The sequence below is a fragment of the Diabrotica virgifera genome, chromosome 6, assembly GCF_917563875.1.
Source record: "Diabrotica virgifera virgifera chromosome 6, PGI_DIABVI_V3a".
NCBI classification, from domain to species: Eukaryota; Metazoa; Arthropoda; class Insecta; order Coleoptera; family Chrysomelidae; genus Diabrotica; species Diabrotica virgifera.
In genome coordinates, this window is record NC_065448.1 from 194,271,224 (window position 1) to 194,298,734 (window position 27,511).

At 32.3% G+C, this 27,511-nt stretch overlaps 1 protein-coding gene across 1 annotated transcript in view; it reads left to right on the forward strand.

The window, feature by feature from the left end:
* The first annotated feature begins 392 nt into the window (after window positions 1–392).
* LOC126886613 (cGMP-dependent 3',5'-cyclic phosphodiesterase-like) overlaps window positions 393–27,511 on the forward strand; it is a 78,889-nt gene continuing 51,770 nt past the window's right edge. Inside the window, exons 1-3 of the mRNA XM_050653601.1 lie at window positions 393–1,011; window positions 9,393–9,669; window positions 24,478–24,876. Of these exons, the coding sequence (XP_050509558.1) occupies window positions 814–1,011; window positions 9,393–9,669; window positions 24,478–24,876 (874 nt within the window). The 5' untranslated portion in view covers window positions 393–813. The remainder of the gene's footprint in view (window positions 1,012–9,392; window positions 9,670–24,477; window positions 24,877–27,511) is intronic.

Sequence of the window (27,511 nt, forward strand, 5' to 3'; positions counted from 1 at the left end):
AACTAGAATATAGTTTTATGATTTATTCAACCAAGGCCATAAAATACCTATCTATGGAATTAATTATTTTTTTTAAATAAGCTTCGTAACAATATTGACCTACTATCATAATCAAAACTTTATCTTTTACACTTTTACACTTTTACCATATTTACAAAATCCACCGAGATTAGAGTTTTGCATCACTCTGTATACACATAACATATTCGGGCTTAAGCCAATCCTGCAGTTTATTTTACATTATCGTTTGTGTACAGAAGATCATACTTAATTTCAATAACAGCTAAGTAGAGTCAATAAATATTTACATTTTAAACACAACGCGTATTTCCTGAATGTAATCTACTTTGTCAATTCAATGAAACCCCTCCGGTGCCCTTTTAATCTCATTCAATTCGATTGTATTAAAATTTATAGTCACGTATAGCTTTACGAAGTTTACCTTTCACAGACTACCACTCCTGTCAAATTCCCAATGCAAAATTGTACACAGAACGCAAAATATAAAATTCTACAGCAGTGAACCAGTTCACCAGTTGTGTTGTGTGTCTGTGTAATGTTCTAAATTATAGAGATTCTAAAAGCTCCGTGATTCTGGTTTTAATGGATTTAATTAATTTAATGGAGACATAATTCCCGAATTAAGTAAACTTAACCATTTGGTATATGATTATGTGGTATCACCATGACATTATCAATAAAGTTCATTACTTATCTTATCTTATACATCAAACGATTTGAATTATGGCACAGTGGCTAATCTAAATTTTTTGTGATTAAAATTTGCAGTGGAAACAATAAGAAACGACAAAAATGGCACAGTTACCTAATAACGATCTTTTTCCACCCTCACCCTACTGTAAAAGTTATGTTAATGAGGAGGAAATCACCTACAAAACTGAAAATCCTCTCACGACGATTATAGTAGCAAACCCAGGAAAAATATTACAATTATGTGAAAACCTTACTGATACACATACAAAAAACCTAGAGGCTAAAATGAATATGTATGTAAGTATTACTTTCATTCAAATTAATAAAAATACTAATAATTTACTGAAATAACCTCAGCACAATTATGTTTGTTTACATACATAAATAATTAATTGACTGTATTATTATTTACTTCCTGTTATAAACTACACTTTATGTGAACTTATTTAAGTTACCTATTATAGTAAAGCAAGCAAGCATAGTGATTTAACCCAGCATGAGAGACTTGCTCACCCCTAGAGAATGACATTCGGGTGATACAATTCATTGGGGCGAGGAGGATTAACTCCCGTAAGCAGGAATCACTCCACCCCGCTTCAATGCTCCAGACCATCCACTTACCCCCCGATAGCACTCTGATGCGCTATAGGGGCTCTCAATCAGCAAAGTGCTTATCATATGGGAGTCTTGGGTATACGGACTCCCATATGAAATCCTACCCCGATCAATGCAGGCCAGCGTGAGGCGCTCTATTCCCGCTATCTCTAGTGACTTATCTTCGATCTGTTTTGCTTGCTCGGGCGCCGAGTCCCCGCTCTGGGCTATGTCCAGTTCGGCGACTCGGCGCTCGAGGATGTGGGCCCCTCGTGCCCTTTTTTGGGTTTTGTTACTAATATTTTTTTTTTGTGGCTTTCGCCTATTGTTAATATTTTATTGATTTGTTTATTGGCTGAAGCCGTTTTGAAGTTTTTTGTATATTTTTTTTGAGGGATGTCTGAAAATTATAAAAATCAACATTAATAAATATAATGAGATGCCAAAGGTGAGCAAGTTGTCTTCTTTTGATAGAGCTACGATTATCTATTACCTATTATAGTAAGATTGATCCAAACTTTTTATTACCTATTATCTATTACCTATTATAGATTATCTATACCTATTATAGTAAGATTGATCCAAACTTTTTTCTGAAAAGTTGTTTTTTTCCTACATGCTTTTACATTCTTTAATCAAACAATTTATCAGCTTGCTTATATCAGGGAAATGTCACAAGTGATTTTAAATAATTTCATCATATTTTGAAAATTTATTACCCTTGAAAATGTATTTAAGTACCTATCTGTATTCTTTATCATTTTTATTTTGTTGTTTTTATTATTAGTCCCAGTAATATTTTCCCTTCATTCCTTCCTTTAATCACATTCACAAGAATTAGAAAATGCACATAAAAGAAATAAAAACATAGAATAGGATAATAAGTGAAGAACAGAAAAGTATCTGACTTGTGTACCTAACTGCTAAGCAAATATGTGAAATAAATCTAACAAGATATCGTCACTGATTTGCAAAAAGGGGCCAAGAGTAACATTTTTATACTTTTACTAAGTGGAACTTAGCTCCTTTTTACACAACCAGTTTAAGAAAAAATGTTACTTGACACCAAAAAAATTATGAGACTATCTCAACAACAATAAGTAATACACTTGTCCCCTTTTTACAAAATAGGTAGAACTTTCGTACATATCATTTTTGCACATAACACCTCTTTTGAATAAAATTTCACTTGGCACCTTTTTGCAAGGCGAGGTTATTTTAAGTTGGATGGTGTTTTGCAACAACAGTCTAACCCACATTTGTTTGTTTAACAAATGAGGTTAGACGTGCCAAACTGTTTATCCTAACGCATACTACAGCAAGCACAAATGATATAAGCCACATCTATGCACATGGCGGCACCTGTGAACTAACTTCTAAACCACATTTGTCAAATAATATGAGAACAGAAATTTGTAAAAATAGTCTAACCCACGTTTTCATTAGGTATATATGGGTTAGACGCTTGTTGCAAATCTTGGTAAGCAAGTGTGTTTTCATTGTTTTAAACGTGTGGCAGGTTGTTATTTACACTCTTGTAACATTTTAAGCCAAATAATTAGACATTTGGTAATTGTTTTTACTGCAGGGACTATTATTTTTATTAGTCAAGGAACCTATAAACTTATTTTTACTTAAAATTGAAGAAATGGTTTCATTTAGTGTATTGCAACAATCAATAATAAATCGCGAAAGAGATACAAATAAGGATGATATTAATTGGCTAAGACACATGTAATAGCTATTTGTAATAACAAGGGAGGAAAGTGCTTCTTTTCCTTCTAGCGGAGGGCAGTAATCATTTGAGGGAGGAAAAGGCACTTTACTCCCATGTTATACATATGATTTTTCCACCTTCCTCAAATATCAAGTAATTTTTTCATTTTTATATTATTTATGTAACTAAATGACAAAATTTATTAGAGCACTAAAACTAACAAGTAGGTACAGTATAACTGTCAACTGTCAAATATAAGTCAAATTATTAATGTAAACATTGTGAAATCCAAATAACAATTTACTGTTTTAGGCTATTGATTATGTACTATAGAAAGGAACTACAACGTTAACGGGGTTTTATTATTTGATATGGTCAATGAATCTCTATATATGAAAAAACCGCGGAGTGCTACCATTTAAAGGGGTGCGTTTTTGAGAAATGGGTGAATTAGTCCCTGGGCACAGGTTACATTAGGGTGAGTTCTATGCACTTTTGGTACAAATATGTCTACAAAAAGATTGTTTCTGGTTAAATTTCCTATCTAAATATAACTTTTTAAAGTCAAAGATACTTTTTTTTACAAAAATATATTCAAAAGAAAAAGCACAAAGAAACCCAAAAGAAAGAAATTTTGTTTTTTGTCCCATAACTTTTGTCCACGGGAATATAGGTATAGACATTGCTTCACAGAAAAAAAACTTACATATTTTCTCTTTAAAATGATGTTTGGTAAAGGTCATTAGAATCTACAGTTTTCGAAATATGATTTTTCAAAGTTCGCCACTCACAGCAATTTTGGGCAATTTTCCTTGCTATTTCGCAAATATTGTTCTGTAACTTTTTTCTACGCAACTTTAGGCATATGCAATGGTACATGTAAGAGGAATAGAAATCAATTACCTTTAAAATGTTCAGCTGTATAATGTTGTACGACTTCTTTTAAAGAGGTTATCATTTTCAAGATTTTATACTTTTAACGAGTTTTTATATTTTTTACGATTATTTTTTAACTTTCCCATTATAACTTTTTTTTTCTACATTTAGGTATATATTATATGTATAATAAAAAAGAAAGCTTATTCTGTTTTATAAATATTATAAAAATTTCTAGGATTATTTTTGAATAAGATATGCTTTTTCAAAATGTAATAAGTACTTGCAACGATTTTTGATTTTTGGATTATTTTTTAAATTTCTCATTATAACTTTTTTATGTGACTGTGTGTTATGATTGAATCTTATTTTTTATAGGTAATACTTTCGATCCACTTGACTCGGCCGGGCAAACTTGAAAATATGGATTAATTCCAATATTTACTGTCAAAGCGCCTGCACCACACGCTTTGCTTGAAAAAATAACATGTAAATGTATCAAAGGATGTACAAAAAACTGCGGTTGTAGGAAGATATGAATTAGTTGTTCAATATTTTGCAAAGGGTGCATGTGCATGGGTACTAATTGTGGGAACTCTAAGATAACTGAGGTATCAGAAGAAGATATTGAAGCTAATGCTAACGAAGAGATGGACTTTGATTTTGAAAATTTTTTAAATGTCAACGTTTAAATAATTTTAACTAAATGTTTATGTTTTCTAAGACTAATGTTTATGTAATTTTTGTAAAAGAAATAATTTTAAATAATACAGGTAAAAAAATATCAAAGAATCACTCGGTTTCAATTATTTAAATATAGGTGATACACCATTTTAAAGAAAAGAAAGCAAGCTCTCTTTATTGAGCAATATATAGCATATTCATGTACAAGAAAAAAAAGTTATAATGAGAAATTTAAAAAATAATCCTAAAATCAAAAATCGTTGCAAGTACTTATTACATTTTGAAAAATAATATCTTATTCAAAAATAATCCTAGAATTTTTTGTAATATACCTAAACGTAGAAGAAAAAAAGTTATAATGAGAAATTTTAAAAATAATCGTAAAAAATGTAAAAAATAATATATTTTCTATATTAGGTACTATATAATATATAATATAATATTATATTATATATACTATATATAATATATTATATAATAATATTATTTTATTTTTATATTATATTATAAAAATCGTTAAAAGTATAAAACCTTGAAAAACCATAATCTCTTTAAAAAAAAGTCGTACAACGATACACAGTAGACCATTTTAAAGGTAATTGATTTCTATTTCTATTACGTGTACCATTGCATATACCTAAAGTTACGTAGAAAAAAGTTACAGCACAATAATTGCAAAATAACAAGGAAAATTGCCCAAAATTGCTGTGAGTGGCGAACTTTGAAAAATCATATTTTGAAAACTATAAATTCTAATTACCTCTACTAAACAACATTTTAAAGAAGAAATATGTAGGTTTTTTTCTGTAAAGCAATGTCTATACCTATATCCTCGTGGACAAAAGTTATGGGACAAAAAACAAAATTTCTTTCTTTTGGGTTTCTTTGTGCTTTTTCTTTTGAATATATTTTTGTAAAAAAAAGTATCATTGACTTTAGAAAGTGATATTTAGATAAGAAATTTAACCAGGAACAATTTTAATGTAGGTATGTTTGTACCAAAAGTGCATGGAACTCACCCTAATGTAACCTGTGCCCAGGGACTAATTCAGCCATTTCTCAAAAACGCACCGCTTTAAATGGTAGCACTCCGCGGTTTTTTCATATATATATATCCATTGACCACATGAAATAATAAAACCCCGTTAACGTTGTAGTTCCTTTTAGCTATCTTATTTTGAATATAATCCATAGCCTATTTTTACCATTCTGCAAAATACAAGGTGCTCTATAAATAAATGTTAAAATGTATAGATACTTACGTAATAGATAATAGAATATTGTATAGGGCGTCAATAAGTTATTTCATCAATGACATACTATGACGTTACTTTTACTTTTCCTCCCTAGGGAGGAAAAGTACGACTTTGCTCCCTACAATCAGGTCAGGAAAAGTATACTTTCGGTAGAGGTAGGTGGAAATAGATATTACAAAGGAAAGTCCTACAGTTGTGTATATGAAAAAACATGTGAGGAGGAATGAACAATTTTCGAAGGTAAATATTGAAAACTTAGGTCAAGGTCGAAAACCTGTTTAAAAGAATGTAGATTTGTCTCCCTTGTGGCTAAATGGCAAACCACTATCGCTAAAAAAATAATGGACCTTAAAGATTTATGTAGGTAAGTTAATTCCCCCAGATTCGATGCCTTCTTATAGATTTCTGAACAACATCGACTATAAAGATTTAGAAGGAATTGGGTTAAATCCAGATTTCCGGATTGATCAAGATCAAATCGAGTAGAAACTTAATTTTGTAATGTTTACTTACTATTAGTAATGAAGTTTGAATTTGCAGTTTTTCTCTTTGTATATTTATCATTTCGGAGGGATAGTCGGTTACTGTAAAATGACAAACTTATAGTTTAAAAATTTTGCAAAAACCGTCTAAGCCGCTTCAAGTTAGTTTTGCTATAAAATGTTTTTATTTATTTGGCTTTTGTTCGTTTTTAAGGTAGCCTGTAATTATTGAAATATGAAAATGTGACAATAAAGCCTTATTTTCTATCAGTGATTTTTTTAAAGTAGGTAGATACATTATGCTCATTTACTCTGAACAATAGATATGTGGGATAGACTATTATTGCAGAACACCATCCAGTTATTGTTAATTCTATGCTTATTAGAAATGATAAGATACTCTCCCTTAGCTTTCCACTCCCATCCTTTAAAGTGTCTGCTTAATGAAATTTTCATTTCTAATAATATTTCGAGGCAGCTAAAGCAAAAAAATAATAGGATGATATAGTTTTTTTACTACAAAAATACGCTTATGTCATTCAAGATTTCTGATGCCACTTAACTGGGCTATTATTGCAAACGCTAAAGCCTTATACCTTCAAAAGTACACAGTGTGAATTTTCAGGAGTACCCATTATACAGTGAGCACGCAAAGGTTGGAATAAATTCATTTTTTCATGAATGGGCAATTTTGGAAATAAATCCCGAAACAGGTCAATTTTTATTTTCAAATTATGACTTTTTGGCATATATATCATACTAGTGACATCACCCATCTGGGCGTGATGGCGTCATCGATGATTTTTTAAATGAGAATAGGTGTCGTGTGATAGCTCATTCGAAAAGTAATTCAATTCTCTATATAGCAATATAAATATTAAAAGTTGTTTATACAGGGTGCCCAAAAATTTTTTATAATTAAATTTATTGACATAAAAAGAAGAATGTGTGTAATTTCTTTAATTCAAAATACATTTTACTGCTATCAAAAAACAGGAAAAAATGTTTATTTAATACATAAATATTGTTTTTTGCTTAAATTCAATATTAAAGCGGCCACCCACGTGCCTCTTGACAGTTTGAACATTTAATTTAAGCGAAAAGCAATGATTATTTTTCAAATAAACTTTTTTTTTAAATCCACAAGGAAAAGAAAAAGTTTTCCTGTAGTTGGCTGTATACCATGAATCACAAAATTGGAAAGAAATCCTTTGTAAAAGGTATAAATTTTTTTTTTATTAAAAATCCCTTAAAAGGGCTACATCACAACAAAACGTTTTCGATTTTTATAAAAAATCATCATCAGTGTTCGATAAACTGGGTGCTAGCTGAGCCACAAAAGAAAAATATCTGGGTAAAAACCCTTTACATAAAATATAGATGCCTTAAAAGTGCATACTTCAATAAAAAGGCCTGTGATGGTCACATGGCAAACAGGATAATGTCCTAAGGTAAAGTATACAGGTTTCCCAACACGTGGGATCCAAATTGAGTTGATCACATTTCAATGACTCAGTTGCCATTAAGTCATTGAAATGTGATCAACTCAATTTGGATCCCACGTGTTGGGAAACCTGTATACTTTACCTTAGGGCATTATCCTGTTTGCCATGTGACCATCACAGGCCTTTTTATTGAAGTATGCACTTTTAAGGCATCTATATTTTATGTAAAGGGTTTTTACCCAGAATTTTTCTTTTGTGGCTCAGTTAGCATCCAGTTTATCGAACACTGATGATGATTTTTTTATAAAAATCGAAAACGTTTTGTTGTGATGCAGCCCTTTTAAGGGATTTTTAATTAAAAAAAAATTTTTATACCTTTTACAAAGGATTTCTTTCCAATTTTTTTTTTGTTTTCTGAGAGCTGTAAAATATATTTTGAATTAAATAAATTACATACATTCTTCTTTTTATGTCAAAAAATTTAATTCAAAAATGTTTTTTTGGACACCCTGTTTAAAAGAATTATGTTAATATTTATATTACTGAATAGAAAATTGAATTACCTTTCACATGAGCTATCACACGACCCCTATTCTCACTTTAAAAAATCATGGGTGACGTATGCCAAAAAGTCGTAATTTAAAAAAAATTGATCTGTTTCCTGACTTTTTTCCAAAATCGTCCATTTCAGAGAAAATAAATTTATTCCAACCTTTACGTGCTCACTGTATAATAAATACATGTTATTACAAATTGTATGTATATTGTATAAAAAATATTCAGTATAATGCAAATGAAAGGAATAAATTCGTTATCTCGTAAATTAGCAACTTTAGAGAAAAATCCTGAAAGTGGTCGATTTTTATTTTTAAATTATGATATTTTTGCATATATACCATACGAGTGACGTCATCCATCTGGGTGTGATGACGTAATTAATGATTTTTTTAAATGAAAATAGGGGTCGTGTGCTATCTCTTTTGAAAGGTTATTCAATTATCTATTCAGTAAAATAAACATTAACATAATTATATATACAAAGTAGTCAAAAAATGCTTTTAATTAAATTAATTGCGAAAAAAGTAGAATGTATGTAATTTATTTAATTAAAAATACATTTTACTGTTGCCAGCGAACAGAAAAAACTGTTTAATCAAAAAATAAAACATTGAATTTAAGCGAAAAGGAATGTTTATTTCTGAAATAAACATTTTGTTCTGATTTATTGCAGCAGTTAAATATATTTTGAACATTCTTCTTCTTTCGTCAATTAATTTAATTAAAAAAAAATTTGACCACCTGTATAAATAATTACGTTATGGTTTATATTACTGAATAGAGAATTAAATAATCTTTCAAGTGAGCTAGCACATGACCCCTATTCGTATTAAAAAAAACATCGATTGCGTCATCACGCCCAGATGGATGATGTCACTAGTATGATTTATATGCCAAAAAACCATAATTTAAAAATAAAAATCGACCTGTTTCGGGATTTTTCCTCTAAGTCCGCGGTTTATGAAATAACGAATTAATTCCTTTCATTTGCACCATACTGTCAGTTGCATCAGTATTGTTTATTGTGACTGAATTTTTTGATCAATTCATGAATATTTGCTTTTAGTTTCAAGCTGAAGTAGATGCTAAAAAAGTATTTTTTATAAATTTATTTAATGTGTCGGATGAGGCGATAATTCAAGTAGTGCAAGATAAAATTCTAGAAACTCCAATAAGATCTTGTTTATGTGAAGACACAATAAGCAACTTAGTAGTATATAAAGATAGCGGGTTAAAATGTGATAATTTAGATCCAAAGATACAAACTATGATTGATGAGGTCATAAAAGATGAAGAAGAACACAATCTTATAATTGTTCCTGTAATTGCCAAAGAGAGGAAAGGTATGTTGTTTTTATTTTTAACACGTTTTTATATACTTGGCTTGGTCTTTGTCACTGTCTCCACAAATTTTGTAATCCATTTTAAACATAGTTTTATGTTTCCTATGCACCTGATTTTGTTTCCTAATTTCCAGAATAGCTCAGAACTAGCTAACAATGCAATATTTAATTGCTATTATATGGATAAATCGATTTTTTTAATATCAAACTATTTTAAAAATGTGACTAATGCAATGACATTTAAATACCATTTTAAAGTACGTTAGCGAATGGATACGTGGTAGCTCAGTAGCAGAGTGGTAGACTGAAGATCGAGAGGTCCTGAGTTCGAAACCCGTCTGTTACGTATTTTTTTTTAAATTTTTTTAATAAATGATTAAAAGTTAAGATAATTAAAATTCATATTTTATAAGTTAATTATATGTAATATATATTATACATATTATATTATACATATTATATTATGCATATACCATTTTAAATATTTTCTTTGATTTATATGTTTAAATCCGCTTGAGAAATAATTATGCCTCTAAAAAAGTCGATTACAAAATTCTTTTTTCTATTCTCATACTATATAGTCTAGGCGCCAAATAGAGGTCACCGTGTCATTTTCAATTCTGATGGACAAACTCAACGGTTTCTTATGGATTTTTGGCTGCTGATTACGAATTTCGAGGGGGGATTTCGATCCGAGCGGTCAAAAAATTGTTATAAACAATTTAATTGTTTATAAATTGTTTAGAATGCTCTGGCTCATAAACTAAACGAAATAAAATTGCTTCACATAAAATTTGTTCCTTAATAAAAAACGAAGAAATAACCGTTTACTAAACTTAAATCCGACAATTAGAACTCAAGATATTGTAAAATGAGTGCACAATGCAAATTGCAAAATAAGTATTTTTCGAAGCTTTATCGATCGTAACTCGGCTTCTACGCATGCAAATGAGCCTTATAAGGTGTTCTTTTAAAGCTTAATTAAGAGGCTTCCAAACAGAGTTTGTTAAATTATTTGATCTTCATTTGTTTTAGAGTTATACCCGTTTGAAGTTATAATTTTCTCAAAAAAATTGTACATTAATTTGTTTATAAAGGTTTCAAGCAAACTTGAGCTATGAACATTTATACTTTAATTAAAAATAATGATAAAACAACTCAAAAGGAACAATTTGAGCTTACGAAAATGTTCGTAAGTATATTTTTGGCTAAGATGTCGATATTTTAATGGCGCGCTATGAGGCGCAAGATTGGCTCACAGTCAAGTAAGTATGTATTCTTCGACGCTTTATCGATCATAACTCGGCTTCTACGCAAGCAAATGAGCCAATATGTGATATCCATATAAAAATGGATCGAGTTCTTTTGCAGCATCATCATTGCATATAAAACGACCATTTATGATGTGGCGGCATACACACAATTGACGGGCCTTGATGATGCTGCAAAAGAACTAGATCCACTTTATATGGATATCATATAGATAATTAGACTCTAAAGCCTCAAAAAGTTTTAGTTTTACTGCCTACAAGAACAGACTTGTACCACCATGTAACTGTTAAAATTTCGCTAAGAAGTTATGCAGATGTAAAAAAGCTGATATTCCCTGTATATCTCTATGCAGATTTGCAGATGCATGAAAAAAAATGTTTGTAAAAATAGTATTAATTAATAATATCAACTTACTTTTTAGTTATACTTCTGAAATATTAGTTTTTAATGTTTTTTTCTCATTTAATGCAAAAAATAGAAGACAAAGTAAATAGAATGAAAGGTGATACAGGGTACAGTATGATGATTTAATTATAAGAATTATATGATAAAATTGCATTTGGATCTTCAAAAATGAAAAATGAAGATAACGTATGTGTACATAGAAATTATAATTTGCATCTAGAAGTTAGAGCGTGAACCTTTACGCGGTGAGCCGATCTTGCGCCTCATAGCGCGCGCCATTAAAATATCGACAGCTTGGCCAAAAATAAATTTATAAACATTTTCATAACCTCAAATTGTTCCTTTTGAGTTTTTCTATCATTATTGTTCATTAAAGTATAAATGTTTATAGCTCAAATTTGCTTGAAACCCTTATAAACAAATGAATGTACAATATTTTTAAGAAAATTGTAACTTCAAACGGGCATAACTTTAAAACAAATGAAGATCAAGTAATTTAACAAACTTTGTTTGGAAGCCTGTTAATTAAGTTTTAAAACGACACCTTCTAAGACTCATTTGTATGCGTAGAAGCCGAGTTACGATCTATAAAGCTTCGAAAAATACTTATTTTGCAATTTGCAATTTGCATTGTGCACTAATTTTACAATATCTTGAGTTCTAATTGTTAGATTTAAGTTTAGTAAACGGGTTTTTCTTTGTTTTTTATTAAGGAACAAATTTTATTTGAAACATTTTTTATCTCGTTTAGTTTATGAGCCAGACCCTAATAAACAATTTATAAACAATTAGATTGTTTATAATATTTTTTGACCACTCGGATCGAAATCCCCCCTCGAAATTCGTAATCGGCAGCCCAAAATCCATAAGAAACCGTTGAGTTTGTCCATCAGAATTGAATATGACACGGTGACCCCTCTGGCGCCTAGACTAATTATGATTTCACTACCTGTATCATAATGAACTTCATTATGATACAGATTTTTAACCAATAGAATCGCGATATGGCATTCGCGATGAAGGTGGCACACGCGCAGTGACCAATGGCGAGTCAAATACATACGCTGTGACAGTTCTCAATATGTAAATAAACTGACAAACTACTTAATTTATTTGCGTTACAAAATTAATAAATATGAATATATTTTTTGTTGTGAATGATCATAGAATAAATCGTGTATACAACTTGTATTTAATTATCATTATGAAGCTCGTACCCTATACGAAACGAGCCGCCTAGGCGGCTCGTTTTAGTAATTCGTTCGGTATACCTCGTGGTTCACATGCTTTTCGATTTTTTAGACACTGCTTATTGCATCTAAGACTTTCTGCTCTGTTATTTCATCGTCCACATCATATTCCACTTTATATGCTGCTGTGATGCTGTTCGCGAATTTAGACCTTTCTTCTATTAAATCTATTTTACTTATCAAAAAAGAATTTCTGTTTGTTCTAAGACTTTTCGCCGTTTTCCATGTTTCTCTTGATCTTATTGACCCTATATATTTGTTAAGCATTTACTGTCTTGAAAGGTATTTCTTGCTTTAGGTACTAGAATTTTTACTTCTCATTGATATAATTGTCGTTTAGGTATACAGGGTGTTTCATTAATAATTGTCCATATAGTAACTGGAGAAACCTTAGCATAAAATACGAAGATTTAACCTAAAACGCTTAAATAAAATGTGGTTCCTTACTGAGTTACAGGGTGTTTTGTCTAAAAATTTAAAAACTATTTTTGCTCAGCATTTTAAAACTATTCGACGTATCCTTTTCATACTTGGCAGAAAGTGCGACTACTATACACCCTACTACATTATGATAAACAAACGTTTATAGCTACTACCAGAGGCGCACGACAGGGGATAGTGAATGGTTGACCCTTCTCAAATATTACGCCATTGGAGGAATTACTACTTTAGTGCCATTTTTAGATTCTCCAATACTTTCTACGAACATAATATACTCTCCATTGGTAACGATAAAGTTATTAGTTTTCGAGATATTTGAAGTTAAACATGAAACGGCACAGTTATTTTGTTTATTTTGCGATATATGATTCATATGATTAAAATTTAAAAATTATTTGTACTCAGCACTTTAAAACTATTTGGCGTATCCTTATCATACTTGGCAGAAAGTGTAGGTACTGTACACCCTACTAAATTAAGATAAATAAACGTTTCTAGCTACTACCAGAGGCGTACGACAGGGGATATTGGCTGGTTGACCCTTCCCAAATTCTACGCCACTGACGAAATTGCTATTTTAGTGTAATTTTTTGATTTTCCAGTACTTTTTATGTAAATAATATACTTTTAACTCGTAACGAGAAAATGATCAGTTTTCGAGATATTTGAAATTAAAAATAAAGCGACACAATACATTAATCAAAATAACCGTGTCGTTTCAGTTTTAACTTCAAATATCTCGAAAATTAATGACTCTATCGTTACAACTGAAGGGTATATAATTTTTATAGAAAGTATTGGAGAATCCAAAAATGGAACTAAAATAGCAATTCCGCCAGTGGCGTAGAATTTGAAAAGGGTCAGTCATTCACTTTCCCCCGTCGTACGCCTCTGGTAATAGCCAGAAACATTTGTTTAACATAATTTAGTAGTTTCTACAGTACCTATACTTCCTGCCAAGTATGAAAAGGATACGTCGAATAATTTTAAAATTCTGAGCAAAAATAGTTTTTAAATTTTTAGATAAAACACCCTGTAACTCAGTAAGGAACCACATTTTATTTAAGTGTTTTAGGTTTAATCTTCATATTTTTTGCTAAGGTTTCTCCAGTTACTATATGGATAATTATTAATGAAACACCCTGTATAGTATAGTATAGTTGATCCAAAAGATGGTATAACCCAGACATCCAAAGTGAAAGTTATCCTTCAACACCAAATTGTTCTATATGGTCCACACAATGTCCAGAAAAAAGTCACACCATTTTGAGCGTCGGGTTTGGGAGGAGAGGGGGAAGAAATCGGTAAATTCGTAGTTTTTTACGTTTTTCGTCAATATTTCTAAAACTATGCGGTTTAGCATGAACAACCCTCTATACAAAACTGTTCTACATTAAATTTGACATAAAAAAAGGCCCTATGCATAATCTTTCTAAAATGGATGGTTCCAAAGTTACGGAGGTAGAATATTATAACTGGTCCAAAAAAATGCCTAACCCAAACATCCAAAGTAAAAGTTTTCCTCCAACACCAAATTGTTCTGTACGGCCCAAATATTGTTCAGTAAAAAGTTACACCATTTTGAGCGTCCGGTTTGGGGGCAGATGGGAGAGAAGTCGGTAAATTAGTAGTTTTTTTACGTTTTTCGTCAATATTTCTAAAACTATGCTTTAGCGTAAACAATGTTATATACAAAAAATCTTGTATACATAATTGTTATAACATCAACGGTTCCAGAGTTACGGAGGGTGACAACTCGAGGTTTTCGATACTTTTTATATTTTTTTGGGCAATGTATGGTATAACTATACCAAAAACCCAGACATCCAAAGTGAAAGTTATCCTCCAACACCAAATTGTTCTGTATGGTCCACATAATGTTCAGAAAAAAGTCACACCATTTTGAGCGTCGGGTTTTGGGGGGGGGGGGGGGGGGGGGAGAAATCGGTAAATATAAAAAGTATCGAAAACCTCCATTTTTCACCCTCCGTAACTCTGGAACCGTTGATTTTATAACAATTATGTATAGAACCTTTTTTGTTTTAAATTTTATGTAGAACATTTTTCTATAGAACATTCTTTACGCCAAAGGATAGTTTTAGAAATATTGACGAAAAACTTAAAAAACTACTAATTTACCGACTTCTCCCCCATCTCTCCCCCCAAACCGGACTCTCAAAATGGTGTTACTTTTTACTAAACAATATGTGGACCATATAGAACAATTTGGTGTTGAAGGAAAACTTTTACTTTGGATGTCTGGGTTAGGCCTTTTTTTGGACCAATTATACTATACTACCTCCGTAACTTTGGAACCGTTCATTTTAGAAGGGTTATGCATCGGGCCTTTTTTATTTTAAATTCAATGTAGAACAATTTTGTATAGAAGGTTGTTCATGCTAAACCGCATAGTTTTAGAAATATTGACGAAAAACTTAAAAAACTACGAATTTACAGATTTCTCCCCCCCCCCCCCCCGAAACCCGACGCTCAAAATGGTGTGACTTTTTTCTGAACATTATGTGGACCATATAGAACAATTTGATGTTGGAGGATAACTTTCACTTTAAATGTCTGGGTTTGGGTCTAACTATACCATAGTAATAGTAGTCGCTGTCGATATTGTAGGTAACGACCTACAGGTCGATTAGGTAGGCTTACGTCTTCTACTTGTATGTGTTTATTGTTTTGTTTGTATATGAATCTATAATTGACCTTGATGTTTCTCTTTGGTTGAACTCTGGTATATTTATGTATGTTTTTATGTTGGTAGACTACGTTTAAGAGATGCGGATTCGTTTAATCCGTGTTGGAGAGTGCGATTCGCGGAAATCGATTAACTCTTTTCCATTTTCATTTGTTTTGTCATGCCCTATAATCGCCGAAGCTACTGTGAGTGATTTGTTGCATTTTCACTGTATCCCAGATTGGTAACTTAGTCTACTATCTCCAAAGTTTAATTCTTTGTTCTTAATTGATGTTATATTAATTCTCAATGTTTGTCTTTTTACGGTTCAATTTAATGCTGTATTTATCACAGACTTACATTACAGGCTCCGTTACTGTCTGTAGTCTGTTCGCACTATCAGCTATTAGGACGGTAGCAGCCGCAAATCGTTAATTGGCAGTTCATCATTGATTTTATGTCTTCTTTAATCCACTGATAGTTTGCCCTAATATAATTTCTGAATGTGCAATGAATAGGGAACTTACACATTTTTTTATTACAGAATAATGTTGAGTTTTGTTTAAAAATGAGATTTCCAAAATTCCACGCTTCAAAAACTCGTAATAACTTAGAAATACAAATTTAAAGTCTTCTGCGGTATAAAATAGTTCAAACGACCCGTGACGTCACATAGTTTTATTATATAGTTATGATTAAGGTTATATTTAGGTATATTCTTCTTTTCCTTCTTTAGTTTATTGGCGTCCACCTACTTGGGTATTTGGCCAGCTCATCGGCGCGGAATAAGGAAAAATATTTATATTCTAATGACATTTATCGTATGTCATTGTAATAATATATATACAGTGGAGTACCGATATAACGAACCCCGATATAAAGAATTCCCCGATATAACCAATTTTTTTAAATCCCCTTCAAACGTCCATAACACTCAATGTAAAAAATACCCCTATATAATGAACTACTTCGATTTTAACCCTCGATATAACGAATTTTTACGATTTGCGGAGATAAATTAAAACCCCTGTATAATGAAGATTGAGGGGTAGCAAACCCCTATACAGGGTGTTTGGTAAAGAATGGGCCATAGCTTAACCTCAGGTTCCTGAGGTTAAAATAGGCCGATTTAAGCTAACTTACCTTAGTACAAAGTTTATAATAACCGAGATACAGGGTGTCAAAGTTAAACTTTTTTTTTATTTATTATTGAATATTTCCTGACAGGTATGAGATAACAACATGAAATTTGGTATGTGGGGGTTTTTTGGGTCGAGAAAACTAAATTCCCTACCAAAAATTAAGCATTGCGCAGAGGGCGCCACATACGCCTTTCAGCACTCATTTATTACGTTCAATTTTTTTATCCCTCACTCTGTATAATTTTGACATTAAAATTTTTATTCTCCTATTAGTTTTACTTAAAAAAGGTATACTTCTTTCATCTCCCTAAACTCAACCGTTTTTGAGATAAACGCATTTTAAATCTGCGATACACCATCATTTTTAGCATAATATCGTAGTTACACCCGAAAAATAACTTAAAACCATAAAATTATCCAAAAATGTACCGCAAATTTCTTCAAATGGAATTTGCGATGCAATGACATAAATTTGAGAACTGGTACAATTATTATTGTTTTAAGTTATTTTTCGGGTGGAACTATTACATACAATAATATTATGCTAAAAATGATGGTGTATCGCAGATTTAAAATGCGTTTATCTCGAAAACGGTTGAGTTTAGGGAGATGAAAAAAGTATACATTTTTTAAGTAAAACTAATAGGAGAATAAAAATTTTAATGTCAAAATTATACAGAGTGAGGGATAAAAAAAAATTGAACGTAATAAATGAGTGCTGAATGGCGTATGTGGCGCCCTCTGGGCAATACATTATTTTTGGTAGGGAATTTAGTTTTCTCGACCCAAAAAACCCCCACATACCCAATTTCATGTTGTTATCTCATACCTGTCAGGAAATATTCAATATTAAATAAAAAAAAGTTTAACTTTGACACCCTGTATCTCGGTTATTATAAACTTTGTACTAAGGTAAGTTAGCTTAAATCGGCCTATTTTAACCTCAGGAACCTGAGGTTGAGTATAGATAGTGGCGACTCACATATAAGTCCAGACATGAAAACAATCAGAGTTGCTTGCCCCCCTACTCAATAAACAATCCAGTGCCGGGATAAAAATGTACCCGTTGGAGGTCCCATACTCCAAGAAAATGCTCAACAGTTTGCAGAACAATTAGGGCACGCAGACTTTCGAGCAAGTAATGACTGGTTGAATCGGTTCAAAAAGAGGCACGAAATTAGTTTCAAAAAAGTTTGTGGCGAAAGTACTGCCGTGGATGATGTAACTTGCGAATATTGGAAAGCTAAATTGCCAGACTTGACCCGTGGATACAATGCAGATGATATCTACAATGCTGATGAGACAGGGCTTTTTTTAAGTGCCTACCGGACCGGAAAAAACAGCAAAGATCGTTTGACAGTCTTGCAAACAAAGTTTAAAATTGTTAATAGTTTTCCATGTGTGGTGTCAAATAAATTACGTTATTCTCAAAAACATTTTTGTTTTTCCCCTGTTTTTGATAGCATACTTTATAAGTTAAGACGCAGGTCTACAGTTATCCTGTAACTAATTTGTTAAACCAAGGTTAAGCAATGAGAAATTCGTTATATACAGGTTTGAATGCAGCTTTAAGAACTCCTTTTTAACGAATATTGGCCGCATTTAACCTCGTTATAACGAACTCCGTTATTGAAAAATTCCCGATATAACAATTTTTTTTCGGACCCTTCAGATTCGTTATGCCGAGGTTCTACTGTACCACTTTGTTGAGATTGGAGTTTGATAAAGTTTTTGAAGGAAAAGAAGGAAGGTTTACTATGGAAAATAAAACCATTTTGTAAAAGTACAAGTTTTCTATGAATAGTTCAAACGATCAAAAACACTTGTGACGTCACATAACTGTATTTTCTACTGACGTTTATAATGTCTAATTTAAAATTATAATTATACAATTTTGTTTACTTGGTTGGTACAGAATGTAAACATTTAACCGGATGACGTCACAACGCGTTTTGGGCTGGCTGGTATAATTTGATTTGTTAATCATCTTTAGGGGCCAAACGAAAGACAAACAAAACTTTTTTATCTTTGATACATGTTTTAAATCAGCGGTTCTCAACCTTTTTGAGTGATATACCACCTACAGTTATTTTCATTATTTTTGGTACCACCTATATTTTTAAATTGTATTATCAACACTTACTAAGTACTACTATTTTAATTTTTTCTGTGTTTTGTGTACCACCGCCAATAATGATATGTACCACCAGTGGTACATGTACCACAGATTGAGAACCTCTGTTTTAAATGGTTCCATGACATCTCATAACGCGACAGTTCGTAACCGGACAGTTGGTAACGGACAATTAGTAACAGCGACAGTTCGTAACGACGACACTTCGTAACGGCGACAGTTCGTAACTATACAAATTCGTAACGGACAATTTGTAACGTCCAAATTGAATTATTCTGTATATTGTTGTTAACTTGGAAACTAACTGTTATTACAGTAGCTATAAATGGAATTATGTTTCTCAATTTAACGAATCAGTATCAGGATAAACATTTTTAAGGCATTTCATATTTCGTGTTTCAGAATATAATAAAAGTATTAAAACCAAGTATTAAAGTATTACAAGCCATCTCTCTTAGGCCGATGCCACATTATGCGTTTTGACCGGATGCGGTGAAAACGCATCCGTTTCCAACGCAACCGGACCGACCTGTCACACTATGCGTTTAGTCTGGTGCAGTTTGTAAGCGCGTACCGATGACTCAAAACGCATCCGTTTCCAATGCAACCGGACCGATCTGTCACACTATGCGTTTTCACCGGATGCGGCGGAAACGCATCCGGTCAAAACGCATAATCTGACATCGTCCTTAGGCCGATGTCAAGGCCGCGTCTCACCATCAAATAATTTGATCAAACAGTTTGAGCAAACTTGACGTACTTGAGGAAGTACGTCAAAGTGACGTCACAATTGCAGTTTTTTTGAAATTCTAAAAATCTGTGCTCTCACTATCAGTCTAGTTTGATCAAATTTTTTGTATTGAGTTGTCTAACTTGTTTGTACTTTATTTAAAATTAAAATTTTTCATTATTATCCACAATGAACACTCAGGATGTGACGTCACTAACTGTCACTTTCAGTTTGCTCAAACTAGTTTGATCAAATTATTTGATGTTGAGACGCGGTCTTCAGATTATGCGTTTTGACCGGATGCGTTTTCGCCGCATCCGGTCAAAACGCATAGTGTGACAGATCGGTGCGGTTGCGTTGGAAACGGATGCGGTGGAAACGGCCCGGTTCGATGAGATGATGACAACTCACGTCTTTAAATGAGGTTTGTTACACTATGCGTTCTTGCCGCATCTACCGGACATCGCCGCAACTACCTAAGGCGACACCCAAAGACCAGAAGACCGAAATGCATCGACAACACAATCATTCTTATGAATGCAGTCAGGCTGTGTGAATCAAAGTCAGCAGTAGTAATAATATAGTGAAAATGTTCGACACTGATAAATTTATTACTTTCATTCAGGAGAAGCCAGCACTTTGGGATAAAAGTACAAAATAATATAGTGACAAAAATGCAAAGCGTGGATAGAAGTTGGCTTAACCCATTAACGGCTGAGACAATAAACAGAGGGAAATTTGACAATTTATTTATTAGATTGGATTAAAAATACATAAATTAAGATTAATTTCTCATGAAAGGAAATAACAATTATCTTAAAACTTGTGTATTAATAATACCCAGAGGTCAAAAATATCTATTCTCAGAAAACTTTCTATGAAAACAGGTATATTAAGTAGTGAACATTCAATGAAAACTAAATCACAAATTTTATTAAATCTTTACATAACCACCGGGGCCATTGTCTTATCATATTGTACCTCATAATTTCCAGCTATTACTAAGATAGTGAATTCCAAAATTCCAAACCTTTTATGAATCACGGTATTCAAGCTGATTTGCATATTTTGATTATAGTCCTTTTGTTTTGAAAAATACTTTATGAACATATTACATATTTTCTTTCGATATGTGAGATTGTAAGATTTCCACCAACTCCCTAATTCCCTCCGCTTCCAATACAGAAATTGCTAACAATTTATTTTTCAAAATATTTCGAGACATCGTTACTCGCTTGCAAACTGCAAGAGACTAAACACATAGTGTGACAGGTCAGTCCGGTTGCGTTGGATACGGATGCGGTTCCACCGCATCCGGTCAAAACGCATAGTGTGACAGATCGGTCCGGTTGCGTTGGAAACGCATGCGTTTCCACCGCATCCGGTCAAAACGCATAATGTGACATCGGCCTTAGGGCGATGCCACATTATGCGTTTTGACCGGATGCGTTTCCACCGCATCCAGTCGAAACGCATAGTGTGACAGGTCGGTCCGGTTGCGTTGGAAACGGATGCGTTTTGAGACATCGGTACGCGCTTACTACTGCACGAGACTAAACGCATAGTGTGACAGGTCGGTCCGGTAGCGTTGGAAACGGATGCGTCTCCACCGCATCCGGTCAAAACGCATAATGTGACATCGGCCTTATCAACTATAACCGTTGATTTAATGCCCCAAAGCTATAACCAATCACAAGGTTTATTATAATAACAGCTAATTATAATCTCTTCTTTACAAAATGGTAAATGTTTATTTAAAAAGTTTGAAATGTCTAAAGACGGTTGTCAGATTAAAGATTTCAGGAATTAAGTACTTCATTATACCTTTGTCTAGGCATATGCAAATTTAAGGAACAATAAGAGGAATAAACTTTTAAGAATATTGTTAAAAGTTTGTATGTATTTAAATATTTGTTTGTGTTTAAAGAATTTTAATATACACTGAAACACGAAATATAAAATGTGTTAAACATGTTTATCCCCGTACTGATTCGTTAAATTGATAAACATAATTTCAATTATAACTGTAATAACAGTTAGTTTCCACATTAACAAAAATAAACAGAATAATTCAATTTAGACGTTACGAATTGTCCGTTACGAATTTGTATAGTTACGAACTGTCGCCGTTACCAAGTATCGCCGTTACGAACTGTCGCTGTTACGAATTATCCGTTACCAACTGTCCGGTTACGAATTGTCTCGTTACGAGGTGTCTGGTCACGGTTTTAAATTATGTTCTGTTGTGATTTATAACATTTTTTTCGAATTTAAAATTTTATGCAAGTTCCCTATAGGGTCGGTGATAAAATAAAAACCCTGACGGACTACTGTATTATTGTAAACTATTGTGATTCTTCTTTGTTTACTGGTACAGTCGATCTTTGCTGTAAGTACAAGTTTCTGATTAGGCGTACATCTTTGTCATCGATGCCAAATTCATTTAATATTTGAAGTAATTTTTTATTCTTTTACATTTTGAAATTTTCTGAAAGGTATAAAGTGTTGTGGAATGTTTAAACTCAGGAATCAGTCACAAGTATTTAAACAGAGATATTTGAAAATTTGTATACATTTTTTTTATCTTTTATCTACAGATGTGTTTTCACTGATAATTACTATCCACTTACTATTAATTTAAATATATACTTACCTGAAGTGTAAATTTAATCTCTCTTAACACAAAATATAGATTATAAAACGAAAATTTTTTTTTACTTTCTTTGTAATGGATTTTTGATGAGTATGGAACTATTATAGTAGATTTATCTTCGCGCAAGATCATGAAGTATTTCTATTTTATTATATCAAGGAAATGTTGTTCATGACTAAATATCTCACCGATAAAAATCTAGCACTCGGCGGTGTTCGTTTAAACATATTGTCTTGGCTGATTATTATCGGAGAATACTCCATTTTCGGGAAAAGTTATTTACCAGCAATTTTATTGCTGAAATCGAATCTTATGATCCTATATATTAATAATATAGGTATGCAAAGTCCGCAGATAGTCTGCTACTTTTTTTTATAAACAAAATGGCGCCCGAAAATCGAGTTTTTCAATTTTTACTCTATAACTCCAAAGATTTTAACTTTACACCAAAAACACCCAAATAAAAATTCACCGTAATTAAATTCTGCATTGAGGCATGTTTTTCCCGATTTACTTCGACGAAAATTTTTCACGAAAAATGCGGGATTTTCCAACAAAATCATTAAATTTCAACTAAAATTTTAGGTAAGGAATTATCTATCAATAATTAAGTAAATTGGTGATATAAAAGCTATTTTGGTATAGATTATATTTCCAAAAGCCAATGGAAATTGAATGAACAGTTTAGCAACAATTAAATTGTTAATTAAAATTTTACGGACGCTATAATAACCACAATAATTATGATGCATAAGATTAACTATGATTTTTGTATAAAAACGCACTATACATATCTAATGTACTTTACAGAATTGAAATTGGACTATTTAGGCGGCCTCAGGAATATTTTAAAATTATAAACAATTTTTTGGCTTATAAACAAATAGAATATCTCGGGAAATATTAAAATAAATTAAATTATGAAAACGGTATTGGAAAGAACCCTGCAGGACGCTTCTTATAAAAAAAACGTTTAATTGCGATGAGTGGTTCCTGAGATACAACAGGTCAAAGTTGACCGGCATCTACGGAGAAGATATAAACAATAAGCTAGTAATTTTCAAACCATCACCTTTTTATTTCGGTCCTCTTTCTCCACACAAATTTTCATATCTTTAAAAGACTGCTAAGATAGATTATAATGATAAAAACTATTGGTATTACGAGTGAAAAATACCAAAATTTCAATAAAAAATCAGGTTGGAGAAATTGGAATATCAAAGTTCAAAATCGGTATACGTTAAAAAAAATGCATTTTCTCGGCTTCCCATGAAGCAATTTTCTTCATCTTTTTTTTTTTGTTCCCAAGTAACTCGAGGAGAGCCATCTAGCTAACGTTCAACTCAACAATTTTCATGAAAATCCATGGACGTTCAACGAAATCAGAGGTGAAAACCTTTAGTTACTGCACTTTCAGGCATAAGTATAAAAAATAATGTTTTCATTATTTTCGACTTAAGGGGTGGTTGCTAAAAGGGTTAAAAAATTAATTAAAATCATGAATCATGCATATAAATGTTAAAAAGTAATTATTTTATTTAACGAAACGAGATTACTTACGCCAGAATGCTAAAATCTGCATTTTTACCATTTAAAAAAAAAGGAGTGGTTTTCACCACTACAAGCAAAAAGTACGAGTTGGCATCATATCACATTTGTTTCTTGAGGCATCCTCTAACTACTCACCAATTTTCATGAGAATCGATGGAGGTTCAACAAAATCGGAGGTAAAAACCTTTGCTGACTGCACTTTCAGAACTATAAAAAATAATTTTAATACAGGGGTGGATTTTACCCCTAAAATGCAAAATGCGCGAATTGGCACTATGTCACATTGTTGAGGTATCCTCTAACTCTAACCACCCACCAATTTTCATAAAAATCAATAGAGGTTCAACGAAATCGGAGGTAATAGCTCAAATCCACCTTCAGTGACTGCAGTATTAGTCACCATTTAGTTATGTTTATTGGTATTAGTATACCATCAACCTGTTACGTAGAGTAGATATTTTTTAATTAATGTCATATTTTGTGAACATAGAATAGACTTCATAGTGAGTGTAAACCTAATTTTTATCATTAAATTTTATTTCAGCAAACGTTACCAAAAAGCTAGTCGTTAGTCCAGTATATTTAATATGTTTCGTAAATACTCCAAAAGATTCCTGTTTTGTAACGAAGTTAGTGAATGAAACCTTAAATTATACATTGACGCTACTTTTAAATACGAGGCAATGCGAAGAAGAAAAGAGATTAAAGAACCAATGCCAGAGCTTACTTTCAGTCGCCAGAAGGCTATTTTCTCATCTTGGACATTTAAATGATCTTTTAAAAGAAATTATGTCAGAGGCAAGAAGACTTACGAACGCCGAAAGATGTTCTCTCTTCCTTCTAGATCCAGATCACATGCATCTTGTAGCCAAAGTTTTTGATGGTGTGAGTCCTACAGATAAAAGTACTGAAGTGCGAATAGCGAAGGATCAGGGTATTGCAGGTAATTATATTCTTTTTACTAAGCTGTTCAATAAGATTTTCGGTTCGATAAGAAAAACACAATTTTATGGTTTGAAAAACAGTCTATTATTTAGAATAAGCTCCCTGAACATCAATACACTTGCTCTAACGACATTTCAATTTATAAATTCCATCCCTGAAGTGAGAGTCTGGAAGGGCTGCAAAATATTAGTGATGTTGATTATTATAGTTACTTTCGAGTATTCGTTACAAATCGTTACTTTTGTATAAAGTAATCATTTACAGTATTCGTTACTTTGATTACTATGATTACTTTTGTATTTGAGTACCGGTAATCATATCTAGAATCGGATTTCTCAGTAGGTAGCTATTTTGTATAGGTATTCCGATATAACAACGACCTTCACCGAACTGTTTAAAGGATAAAAATGATTTGATTACTATGATTCCACTGTATTTGAGTACCGGTAATCATATCGAGAATCATATTTTTCAGTAGGTAGGTTTGTATAGGTAATCCGATATAACAACGACCTTCACCAATCTGTTTAAGGGACAAAAATGATTTGATTACTATGATTACTTTTGTTACTTTTGTATTTGAGTACCGGTAATCATATCGAGAATCGTATTTCTCAGTAGGTAGGTTTGTATAGGTATTCCGATATAACAACGACCTTCACCAATCTGTTTAAGGGATAAAAATGATTTGATTACTATGATTACTTTTGTTACTTTTGTATTTGAATACCGGTAATCATATCGAGAATCGTATTTCTCAGTAGGTAGGTATTTTGTATAGGTATTCTGATATAACAACGACCTTCACGAAGTACGAAGTAATCAGAGTAATCAAAGTAGATACAATAGTCGTTACTCGCTCTGTTACGATTGGTACGAAGTAATCACAGTAACCAAAGTAATAAAAGTAGATATAATAGTCGTTACTCGCTCTGATACGATTGGTACGAAGTAACGAAGTAATCAGAGTAATCAAAGTAGATACAATAGTCGTTACTAGCTCTGATACGATTGGTACGAAGTAAGGAAGTAATCAGAGTAATCAAAGTAATCGAAGTAGATACAATAGTCGTTACTCGCTCTAATACGATTGGTATGAAGTAACGAAGTAATCAGAGTAATCAAAGTAGATACAATAGTCGTTACTAGCTCTGATACGATTGGTACGAAGTAACGAAGTAATCAGAGTAATCAAAGTAACGATTTGCCTCTCTGTTTAGTAATCGTTACTTTCGGTATTCGTAAGTAACGAGTACTTTGTAACGAATAGTTACTTTTTCAAGATCACTACAAAATATGCTTCCACAGCTGTTATGACCTCATCATTTGATGAAAAACTCTTCCCACGCATGACTTTTTTTAAGCTGTTGAAACAGATGGAAGTCGCTAGGGGCCAAATCTGATTAATACGGCGGATGCTCCAACAATTACAAATTTAATTCATGGATTTTAGCCATTGTTAAAATGCCCATATATGACACGGTGCATTGTCCTGATGAATCCTGTCCTGTATCTATATCGTGTATTTTTTCTACGATTTGGCGTTGTTGCTATTTTTGGACGTCCTTGACGTGGATAGTAGTCCAGCTGATTGTTTATTTCTCTTCCAGAGAAAACTATTTATTTCCTCTGATTAGGAAGTTCAATTGCTCTATGTGGACCTAAAAAAGGTATACGACAGTGTTCCGCACCAAGTACTGTGAAAGATACTTCAAAACGTCCAATATAAATGTTAAGATAATTAAGCAATTCAAAACTATCTCCCAAACTAGTCACGGTGCTGTTCCAGCTCACCTGGCTAGATTTAAAATTATCGAATCAGGAAAGTGCTCATGCGATAATATTTCCCAGTGTGATATTAATCACATCCTTTTTAGATGTTTTAAAAACAAAGCACTTTCAGATATATTTTCTGAAAACCTTGTAAAAAGTAATGTGCAACTTCCAATAAACATAACCCATCTCCTGTCACTCAATCACAAATCAATATCTGAACTCGTATGTAATCATCTATACGCTTCTGGATATATAATTTAGATTTGTAACAGTCAAGTTTCAATTCGTAAATGTACAATAATTAATATAACTTAGAATAAGATTATATAAACATGCCAAAAACCTATGGCAAATGGACTAGTTTCCATGCCAACCATCACCACCATCATCAAAACTATCTCCTAACTAAGGAAAAAGTAAAATGTTGAATGGGTTGCATATGTGAGGTCATGATGAGTGAAAATAAAAGAGAGACGTACTCACAATCATTTATTGTGTTACTCCGACGACCGGTTTCGCTGTCTATAATTTGCACAGCATCATCAGGTCTCGGTAACAGATACCAAATGATGCCGATACAAGAAATTATTTCTAAAGTCTGCACTATCATACCTTCTTGCTCAATTTTTGCTAATAGGGAACTGATGGAAAGGGAAAAGTAAAAGTTGTTGACGAGATAACGCAAGGTTTCACAATTAAGAAAGGATTAAAGCAAGGATGCTGCCTGACCCACACCCTTTTTAAGATATACCTACAGAGGCTCTTAAGGACATGTTAAATGGAAATGCCATGAGATGGGAATTCCTCTTGCTAATACCGAAATTTAAACTCGGTGTTAAGCAGATGAGCAGCTAGTG